General features: G+C 40.6%; 1 protein-coding gene across 1 annotated transcript; it reads right to left on the bottom strand.

The window, feature by feature from the left end:
* Positions 1-7,335: 7,335 nt before the first annotated feature.
* Positions 7,336-11,227, bottom strand: LOC138881385 (uncharacterized). Its single transcript, XM_070161606.1, has 3 exons — positions 11,136-11,227; positions 8,972-9,214; positions 7,336-7,963 (listed from the first exon to the last, which is right to left on the bottom strand). The coding sequence occupies exons 1-3, from the start codon at positions 11,225-11,227 to the stop codon at positions 7,336-7,338; spliced, it is 963 nt and encodes a 320-aa protein (XP_070017707.1).
* Positions 11,228-11,619: the final 392 nt, after the last annotated feature.

Here is an 11,619-nt window from a genome sequence, read left to right as displayed (position 1 = left end):
AGAGTTTTAATCGCCCTACAGTTTTGCCTAGGAATATAACAGTGATGTCCTAGGAGCATGATATCTATTATCGATTAAGAGTGTAACTAAACAGCAAACAGTTTTAGATGGCAGTTGGATCATATAGGCATGTTTTCTAGCAATATTATTTAAGGCAGCGTTGAAACTTATTAAAGAAGTGGACAGATTAGTTAATTAAACCAATTCAGAATAAACACGCGTGAATTAAACTATTTTTCTAACTAAACTGGTTTTAAGTCCTATAGGCATAATTTATAATTGATCATAAGGTGAAACAAACATCATTCATTTAACCAAAGTGAAACCCCTATAGGCATGATTTCTATTAAAGCTGATTTTAACTCCTATAGGCATGATTTCTATTAAAGCTGATTTTAACTCCTATAGACATGGTATCTAGTTATTAAAAGCGGATTTAAATCCTATAGGCATAGCTTCTAATTGTGGAAGTAAAGCAAACAGAACTTATTTTAAACCAAAGCAGATCTTATAGGCATGTTATCTAACAAACCCATTTGAATCAATAAAGACCCTATAGGCATTGTAGCTACCTAATTTTATAATATATAACTACCCTCCCCTTTTCACTAATCACCCCACTGTTTGTTTACTATAATTATTACAGACCAATGAATTGAATAAAATATATAAATAGAACAAAAATTAGTCTATAAGGAGCCTGAAGTAGCCCCAAAGGATTTCTAAGCCTCCAGTAGTCTCAAATGCCAAAGTTCCATAGCCAAATTCATGCCTAGGTGTGTTAGAGTTCCCTAAGAATCTCAAGGATCCCGGGCAGTGCTTACACCTAGGCCTTTCTCAAATAATAACTGATTTAGGTGTAGTGTGGAAATGCCAGCCCTGATATGCTAGAGTTCAGAGAGATCTTAAGGGTCTCAAGGCAGTATACATATCAGAGGAGCAAGACCTAGTATTCTAAGAGTAAGTGAAAGTGCATGGTAGTTTGAAAGAGTTTAATAAAAAGGTATTAGGAATGAAAAGAACTTTTGAAAACCATTAGTGATAAAACGGTTTGAGGGAAAGTGTAAAGAAATAATTTTGCAATTAGAACACAAGATAGAGAACAAACAAGCTTTAGGAAGTAACTTTGGCAAGCAGCTTTCACACAAGGGAAGAGAGATTGGGAACATAGAAAGTACATCTTAATGAAGCACACAAACAACATGACACATAGAGTTTTGAGGGGGGTTCCATAGAACTAGTAGGTAGAATGCAGCAAAGATTGCAACAGAAACTTGTTGAAGACATCTAAACCACACAACTAGAATCACTTTTGACTAACTTAGTAGTAGTGAAATAGAACATGCAAAGACTTAGGTGCTAGGCGAGTATTAACAGGTGAAGGCATGCTAATTACACAAAGGCAGAGTCTAAGCATGCTATATAGATAGAAGTTAGTCAAACATGCTTAGTCTCATATATAGACATAGCAAACATGCAAGTAAAGTGGAAACATGCTAATTACAACTTCGAATAGGCAGTATTGGGCATGCTGGGTAGGCAGTAAACAAAAGCAAGAATGAACTCAGGCAGTATGAACTAAAGCAGTAAGTAAACACATAGGTTTTGATTCTTAAAATTAATCAGAAGCATACCTAGTTTAAAGAAAGAAAACACAAGATGTGAGCAGGGTATTATGCAATTTCCAGCCTTGGCTTGCAGCCGGCCGATTAGGTTAGGTTCGAGAGCATTTGAGAGATTAGAGGATTAGGTGACAACAGGGACGGTGAGGGAAATGAGAGGGTTTGGGGGGGGGGCATTAGGTTTAATTTAGGAAGGGGGAAACCTAGACCGTTGATCAAAACGATCAACATCCAGGATTTGGCCGGGTATTGGGTTGGGGCAGATGGGTATTGGGCCTGGGTAGGTTTAGGTTAAAATTGGGCTGGGTATTGGGTTAAAATTGGGCTAGTTGATAGGCTAAGTTTTAAATAAAATGGGGCTATTTGTTAAATACATAATTAATTGCTAAAACAATTTTAAAAATGGCTAATAAATTATAAAAAATGATTTTGATGCATGGAAATGTTTTAAAGTAATTACGTAACATTTTAAAAATATAAAAGGCTATTTTTCGATAAAATAATATAATAATACATGCATAGGCTATAATTGCAAAGTAATTGCAATCGTATCCTAAAAATATAGATGTGGCTATTTGTGCAATAATTGAGACTTAATACCAATACAAATGATAAAATTAAGCCATAAAAATTATTAAAACTATTTTGTGATGCAATTTAATGATTGTTTTATAAAATAAATGTTGGGAGAAATAAGTTAAAATATTTTAAAAAATGCAAAAATTATATGAAAAATACTAATTGATGCCCAAGCATAGTTTGAAATATTATGAAAAAAATAGGGTATCAACAGCTGCCCCTCTTTACCCGGGAAGGATGAAAGAGTTTTCCGATAAAGAAATGATGGCCAATTTTGACTGGACGGGATGTTTTGAAAGACAAAGGCCGGACTCTGATCTTTGAGCTGCCTACATATCCCTGGTTTTACAGGAATCAGGCCATGTATAGTTCTGGATTCATTGACGGAATATACCGATGAAGTCATTGCAAGAACAGACACGAGATGCAAGAGAGGTCATGGTGAATGGTTAGGTTTGAGGTAATTTGAAAGAACTGGAGCGAGGCTGCTCCTTCTAGGATAGGGTTGCTTGCTGGTCACCTGCAGATAAAGAAATGCTACAGATATGTATTTGTGCTAAATTTAAACATGATGCAGATTTCCTTTGGACCATGAAAGTTATCTTTGAACGGTTAAGGATGGCATCCTCGGACCATGATGTCCTGGTCCATGAGTTGTTTAGTGAGGGATTCGCAGGCCATGTAATGGTGTTCTCGGGTCATGTAGATGGTGCCTCCCAACCATGACGCCTTTGAATAATGATATGCAAATTTGAGGGATCCTCAGGCCATGGCATGGTGTCTTCCGGCTATGAGGATGATGCCTTTTAGACTATGACGCCTTTGGATAGAATGACGATATTTTAGCCCATGAGGTGCAGTAATATGGTGATACCAAAACAAGGCTTAGTCTTGTGAAATGAAGGGCAGAGCTTAGCCCGATTGAAAAACAAGTAGATAGTACTAGAATAGAGCAATATTTATGTAAGGGGGACAATGCTTAGTCCCATGCAAATGTGGAGGCAGAGATTAGCCTCATGCAGGTATGGAGGCAAGGATTAGCCTCATGCAAATATGGAGGCAGTGATTAGCCTCATGCAAGTAGGGATGCAGGGATTAGCCCCATACAAACATGGAGGCAAGTATTAGCCTCATGCAGATAGGGAGGCAGGGATTAGCCTCATGCCAGTATAGAGGCAAGGATTAGCCTCATGCAGATATGGAGGTAAGGATTAACCTCACGCAAATATGGAGGCAAGGATTAGCCTCATGCAAGTAGGGAGGCAAGGATTAGCCTCATGCAAGTAGGGAGGTAGGGATTAGCCTCATACAAATATGGAGGCAAGGATTAGCCTCATGCAAGTAGGGAGGCATGGATTAACCTCATGCATATATGGAGGTAGGGATTAGCCTCATGCAAGTAGGGAGGCAGGTATTAGCCTCATGCAAATATGGAGGCAAGGATTAGCCTCATGCAAGTAGGGAGGCATGGATTAGCCTTATGCAAGTATGGAGGCAGGGATTAGCCTCATGCAGGTAGGGAGGCATGGATTACCCTCATGCAATTATGGAGGCAAGGATTAGCGTTACACAGATATGGAGGCAGGGATTAGCCTCATGCAATTATGGAGGCAGTGATTAGCCTCATGCAAGTATGAAGGTAGGGATTAGCCTCATGCAAATATGGAGGCAAGGATTAGCCTCATGCAAGTAGGGAGGCAGGGATTACCCTCATGCAAATATGGAGGTAAGGGTTATCCTCATGCAAGTAGGGATGCAGAGATTAGCCTCATGTAAGTATGGAGGCAGGGATTAGCCTCATGCAAAGAGCGAGTAGCAAATAAGAGTGGTATATTTCTTAGCTGGAGATATGTTCGGTGTCTGGTGGACTGCTTGATAGTGACCTTGTTACGTGTATATATTTGCGGATGTTACCGTTACGTCAGATGTGCCTGAGATCAAAGAAAATTGTAAGTTTTGTGAGGGGGAGGTTGGTTCGTTTCTTTGTCCGCTGGCCTTGCTTTGTTTGAGTTTCCCTAGGTAACTTGGCTGTTACGAAAATAGAGTTTTCGAAAATATGCAATTATTGATAAAAATAGAGTTATTTTAGAAAGATATTGATATATCAAGTAATTTTAGATGAACTAGTGACTATAACACATTTCAAAGATATTGCAGCTTTCTTATGTTAGAATTTTAAGAGTCCTCCTTAAAATTCTACCCCAGTTTCCGACTTTGGGGAAAATAGAAATTTTATTATGATATGACCGAACCCATAAGGCTACCTACGTATCCCCTCTTAAACAAGAATCAGGTCAAGTGTAGTTCAATCATATCAGATGAGGAAATGTAAATAATCTAAGTATAGTATCTCTTGACTGCGTCTGAATTGATTGGTTTTGGCCAGATTGCTTCGTCTATTTCTGTAAGTATGAGTGCTCCTCCTGTTAGCACCATGTGAACCATGTACAGACGCTGCTAGTTGGGAGAGAATTTCCTTTTGGTTTCATCTTGATGTGGGAAGATCTTCTTCAACACTAACTGTCCTAGTGCAAATTGCCTTGGTTTGACCCTTTTGTTGAAAGCTCTGGCCATCCTATTCTGGTAAAGCTGACCGTGACATACTGCGTTCATCCTTTTTCTATCTATGAGGGCCAATTGTTCATAGCGGCTCCTTATCGATTCTGCATTGCTGAGTTAGGTTTCCTGTATGATTCTTAGAGAAGGAATCTCTACCTCGGATGGGATGACAGTCTCGGTACCATAAACCAACATGTAAGGAGTTGCCCCGGTTGATGTGTGAACCGTGGTGCGGTATCCCAACAGAGCAAAAAGAAGTTTCTCGTGCCATTGTTTGTGGTTTTCTACCATCTTCCTTAGTATCTTCTTGATGTTTTTATTGGCGACTTCTATGGCTCCATTCATCTGAGGTCTATAGGCTGTGGAATTCTTGTGTTTGATTTTGAAAGTTTTACACATGACTTTCATCAGATTACTGTTGAGATTGGCAGCATTATCGGTAACAATGGACTCGCGTACTTCGAATCGGCAAATGATATGATCTTTGACAAAGTATGCGATGACCTTCTTGGTTACAGCTTTGTAAGATGCAGCCTCTACCCATTTTGTGAAGTAATCAATGGCTACCAGAATAAACCTGTGTCTGTTTGAAGCAGCTAGCTCAATCGGACCGATGACATCCATTCCCTAAGCAGCGAATGGCCAAGATGAGCTTGTGGCATTGAGCTCATTTGGTGACACTCTTATCATATCGGCGTGCACTTGACATTGGTAGCATTTATAGACATATTGGATGCAATCTGTTTCCATGGTCATCCAAAAGTAACCGGCCCTAAGTATCTTCTTAGCCAAGACAAAACCATTCATGTGTGGGCCGCAGGTCCCAGCATGTATTTCCTCAAGTAGCTTAGAAGCTTCTTTTGCGTCGAAAATCCCAAATCGAGAGTTCTCATGTACAAGTTTCCTCCGCTGTGGAAGAAGTGATTGGACAATCTCCGGAGTGTGAGTTTCTAAGTGTGGTTCACATGCTCCGGATATTCCCCTTTCGCCAAATACTCTTTGTTGTCATGGAACCAAGATTTTCCATCTGTTTCTTCTTCAACATGGACACAATACGCCGACTGATTATGAATTCTTACCGGAATGAGATCAATATAATTCCTATCTAGATGCTGTATCATGGATGATAAAGTGGCCAACGCATCGGCAAACTCATTCTGAATTTTGGGCACATGTCGGAACTCTATCTTCGTGAACCTCTTTCTCAATTCCTGCACATGGTGCAAATATGGCAATATCTTGGAGTTTTTGGTGGCCCACTCTCCTTGGACCTGGTGCACAAGCAAATCTAAATCACCGATTACCAGCAGCTCCTGAATATTCATGTCGACTGCCATGTTGAGTCCTAGTATGCATGCTTCATATTCTGCCATGTTGTTGGTGTAGGGAAATCACAGTTTAGTAGATACCGGATAAAGTTGATCGGTTTCTAATACCAAAACTGCTCTAATGCCCACTCCTTTGAAATTTGAAGCTCCGTCAAAGAACATCCTCCAACCGTCGTATGTTTCGATAATGTCTTCCCCTACGAATGACACTTCTTTATTAGGAAAATACGTTTTCAAGGGCTCATATTCTCCTCCCACTGAATTTTTAGCAAGATGATCTGCTAATTCTTGTCCTTTGACCGCTTTTTGAGTTACGTAGACGATATCAAACTCACTTAATAGTATCTGCCACTTGGCTAACTTCCCAGTTGGCATGGTTTTTCTGAAATATGTATTTCAAAGGATCCATCTTGGATATGAGGTATATAGTATAGGCACAGAAGTAATGCCTCAACTTCTGGGCCGTCCAAGTTAAAGCATAGCAAGTGAGGTTTAGCAGAGAGTACCGTGCTTCGTAAGGCATGAACTTCTTACTCAAGTAATATATGAATTGCTCTTTTCTTCCTGTCTCATCATGTTGTCCTAGAATGCATCCGAAGGCTCCATCCAACACAAATAGATAGAGTAGCAAAGGCCGTCCCAACTCTGGCTAGACTAAAACCGGTGGTGTGGACAGGTACTCCTTGATCTTGTCAAAAGCTTTCTAACAATCCTCGATCCAACTTGTCTCGGCATCTTTCCTCAGCATCTCGAAGATGGGTTCACATATGGCTGTGGACTGTGCTATGAAATGACTGGTATACTTGCGATGTCCCAAGAATCTCATCAAGTCCTTTTTGCTTCTAGGTGGCGGTAACTCCTGAATAGCCTTGACTTTAGATGGATCTAACTCTATCCCTCGACGGCTGACAATGAATCCCAATAACTTTCCTACGGGAACCCCGAATGCACACTTTACGAGGTTCAGTTTTAAATTGTACCTCCTTAACCTGTCAAAGAACTTTCTCAAGTCGGCTATGTGATCTGCGACCCTCTTGGATTTGATGATGACGCCATCAACATACACCACTATCTCCTTGTGTATCATATCATAAAAGATGGTTGTCATGGCTCTCATATAGGTAGCCCCGCCATTCTTGAAACCAAATGGCATCATCTTGTAGTAGTATACCCCCATGGTGTAATAAAAGCTATTTTCTCCGCATCTTCTTCGTCCATCCAAATCCGGTGATAACCCGCGAAGCAATCTACAAAGATTGGAGTTTATGCTTGGCGCAGTTATCAATCAAGATGTGTATATTTGGCAGTGGAAAGTCATCTTTGGGACTTGCTCTGATTAAGTCCTGATAGTTAACACATACTATGACTTTCCCATTTTTCTTCGGAACTGACACAATGTTGGCTAACCAGGTTGGGTACTCCATAACCCTGAGAACTTTGGCTTTGATCTGCTTGGTAACTTCCTCTTTGATTTTCAGGCTTATATCCGGTTTGAACTTTTGGAGTTTCTGCTTTACTAGCGGACACATGAGATTAGTAGGCAACTTGTGAGCTACTATGGACATGCTCAAACCGGTCATATCATCATATGACCATGCAAAAATTTCCTCGTACTCCTTTAAGAAACGAATGTACTCCTCTTTCTCTGTTGGTGACAAATAAATGCTGATGCGAGTCTCCTTGACGGTCTTGGTGTCCCCCAAATTTATTGCTTCGGTCTCGTCCAGGTTGGACTTAGGCTTATTCTCAAAGTTTTCAACCTCCCTGACAACTTCCCCGAGTATCTCATCTTCTTCATCTGAGTCACTATTCTCATGTTGCGTTGCCTCATTACATGTTACAGTCACCGATTCATCAGGAAAAGTAACAATAACGCTTTAGAAAGAAAAATATGAAAGATAACAATAAATAATAAAGAGCAATGCATTTGATTAATACTTAAAACATCCAAACGAGTATGGCTCGATGAATCGAGCATTTATTTTGAAACAAGTGAGTCTTTTAAAAACAAAATTACTGAAAATCTTAAATGCCTAGAATGGCTATAAATCTGCCAAGCTACCCAGGGACTCGGCGGGCCCGGGATGGTATGGCGGTCCAGTTCCTGAGAACAACTCCTTTCTTCACAGTCTGAATGGTGAGGCCTTCTTCCTCCTCCTCCTTAATTATTGCACTACAGTCCATGTCTTCGTCCTCCAGGAACAAATTCTTCAACCCAACTAATGCTTTCTCTTCTTCAGTTCCTCATATTGTATCAGCTTGGTGAAAAGCTTGATCCAGATGTGGCACTGGTTGCTCGAGAGGGTAATACGGTCCGCGCTATGGAAGCAACCAATCATTGTATTCTTTCCATGTGTACTGATATCCGAGCCCAAAAGTAGTACTATGACCCTTTAATCGTATTAGTTTAGTGATACCCTAAAGATTCTTCCCAAGCCCCTTGCCGGGTTCATACCCTGAACTCAACTTGTCAGCTTCTTGAGTTCTTCAACCATGTTTTGAATGAGTAGGTCCTTCTCGGAGGATTCTGGGGTATAGGAGATTGGTTGGATAGAGTGAGGCACGATTTCCATGTATATGGGGTTGTTTTGGTGAGTGCCCAGTGCCTGGGTGTAGTGGTGGTCATTGGTAGAGTTTTGAGGATCGGGAATGGGTTGTGGTGTGTTTTGGGGAGTGTGGTAAGTAGTGGTTGGTGGGTACTGAATTAGTTGATGGTGGGGTTGTGGTGGAGTTGGTATTGGTAAGGGTTTGAGAATTTGGGGTGGGGTTACGTATTGATGCGGTGCAAGAGGGTTTTGCGGATGTTGGTTTGGTGTGTTTTGGGGAGGTGCTGGGTTCTTTGTGTTTTGTTGGTTGATGTAGGGGACATTCAAGGTGAGTGACAAGTTTGCCAAGTTGCGGACCTTCTCGAGCTCTCCTTGTAACTCTAATATCTTTTGTTCCAATCTCAAGACTAGATCATTTAGTGCCAGAGTACTCCGTCCATCTGAAGTTTCTGCGTTCTCAACATTCTCCTTTTGGATACCACTTAAGTCATCCAATATTGCTTTTAGTTTGCCTTTTGTATTGCTTAGAGGAGGAGGTGGGGAGCCTCTAGATCTGGTGTGATATTGATCGGAGCCAACCCTGCACCACTACAAAGTAGCGAGAGTGGTCGAAGTAGCTTTTACCTGAGATGGTCGGGATCGAATTCCACAGGGAGCTAGAAGTGGAAATTGGATTCCTATCTAAACTAGAAATGTGTAATTGCTCTTAATTACTCTTCCAAACATCATTGGTATTTTGATTACTTCTAATATTATGCTAATAAGATGCTAAATTAAGCTAAATTAAGCTAAGAGTAAGATATTTGAAAAGTTGTCTAAATAGTTAAGGAGGCACTAGGGAAGTGGCTTTCTCCTAGGTGGATACTTGACGGATTCTCGAGTCTAAGGCAATGTAGTCATATTGGGGATTACGATATAACCAATGCACGAAACTTCTCACTCTATACCTCTTGATAGTTTGAGTGATTTTTCCCTAATTGACTTTCTCAAGACCAATTGGGTATGATAATTTGTGCAAGCAATTTAGGTTCAAGTCGGGTATTACTATCTCTAGAACCCTTTAATTGGAGCTATCAGTCTCTTAAATACGCCCCAATTCCTTGTTGGACTAATTTTCCTAGAATCAAGTTCTCTTTCTCAAGAAGAACCCAAGTCAAATAGGCACAAATTAGTGTTTGCAACCACTAATTCAACATGAAAAACACAAATTAGTCCAAATATCAAACACCCATAGACATTCAAGCCTTAAACCTCAAGACCCATCAAATACCCACACTAGGGTTGAGCCACAACCCTAGCTAATGGGTCTAGCTACTCATGATAATAGAAGAAAATAAAGAAATAGATGAAGAAAAACCCATAAGATTTAATTACAAGCTAATTCTTGAAGATTCAATGATAAAACTACTCTAAAATTACTCAAAATGGTTAAGAACTACTGTTCACAAGCGTAGTTGAAAGTTAGAATACAACTCATGACCTAAAAATGGGAAAAGAAACTATTTATACTAGGCTGAATTTTCTGAACAAAAATACCCCTGTGGGGGTAGTGCGGTCCATACAAAATCGAGTGCGGCCACAGTGAGGCTTTTGGCTTTAAATCTCTGCTCTCTGAACTTGGCCATTGCGGGCTGCATAAAATGCACCGCGGCCACGGTGGCTTCTTTTGCGGTCCACACAAAGAGGACCGTGAACCGTATTGGCAGTAAATCTCCAAACTCCAACTCTCTGAACTCCATCGGTGCGTACCGCACAATATCGAGTGCGGCCGCAGTGAGTCCATTGCGGTCCGCATAAAATACTTTGCGGCCGCAATGCTTAGTTTTTCGAATTATGCACTCTCTGAATCTCCTCACTGCAGACCGCATCAAATGGAATGCGGCCGCAGTGGACCTATTGCACTATGCCTGGAGTTGTTCTTGGTACTTGTGCATGTTTCACTCCTCTTTGAGCTGGTTTTGACTAATGGTCACCTTTTGGACCAAACCCTGCAAACAAGTATAACATGTAAGCCTTTGAGACTGTTTTGTATATATTTTTAATCAAAACTCAAGTAAGAAGGAGTGTAAAATGAACCATAATCCCTAGTTATCAGATATGCTGATGATTCCAGTATGAGCGAACCAACTTTAGGGGATGAGAATAAAGAATAAAGAAAAATAAAAGGTAGACAAGTCAGTAAGGATTCTAAAATATATGCAATATTTAAATACATATTGCGGGAATATAAATTCGTGTCATAATTTGGGAGCCTCGTTGTGCCCGAGGTAGGCCTAGCGACAAATAAATTTGGTAAAATTTAGTGCCAATAATTGCTTCATTTTATTAAAGTAAAAGTAAACGAACCAAAATGAAACTAGATAAGATAATGTCATTAATGGCTCTTGGCCTTATTACATTTGAAAGGAAAGCAAATAAATCTAATCTTCTTGGTCCCAGAAGGACCCTCTCTAGACTAGATGCTCTTGTCGATCAATTCTCCCATCTCGTGCAGGTTCAACAGCAGGAATGCCCTTGCCAGGTGCCCTCCTTCATTTCCTTCGGCTTTCTGGCAGTCGGTGACCCTTTTTCTCATCTTCCCTTCCAACTCCATTAAACTCTATTCCAGGTATTCCAGCCTCTCGCTGGATTTAACAGCTCTTTCTTTCCATTCGTTAATCATCTCCATATCAGCCTTGTGCAGTGCCATATGCTTGGCTTCAGACTCTCGATCTCTTTTCCGTAAATTGTTGTACTTCACCTCTGCTTCAGCAACCTTGTCTATAACCCTGTTTCCTAGCCCGACCCTTAGCTCAACGACCCCAGTTATATTGTCCTCCAACCACAATAGGTAAAGGTATGAGTGGCACGTATGATATCGATCTGGCTCAATAGTATCCTTCTCCACAATAATCTTTAAAGTCCACATGTGTTTCACTTCATTCTTATACGGGATGACGTCACCTTGGAAATTGGCTCTGAAGTGACACATTTTGGCAACCCGTG

The sequence above is a fragment of the Nicotiana sylvestris genome, chromosome 11, assembly GCF_000393655.2.
Source record: "Nicotiana sylvestris chromosome 11, ASM39365v2, whole genome shotgun sequence".
In the NCBI taxonomy this organism is placed as follows: Eukaryota; Viridiplantae; Streptophyta; class Magnoliopsida; order Solanales; family Solanaceae; genus Nicotiana; species Nicotiana sylvestris.
Note: the sequence above shows the minus strand (reverse complement) of the source record. Positions and strands in the feature narration are given on the sequence as shown.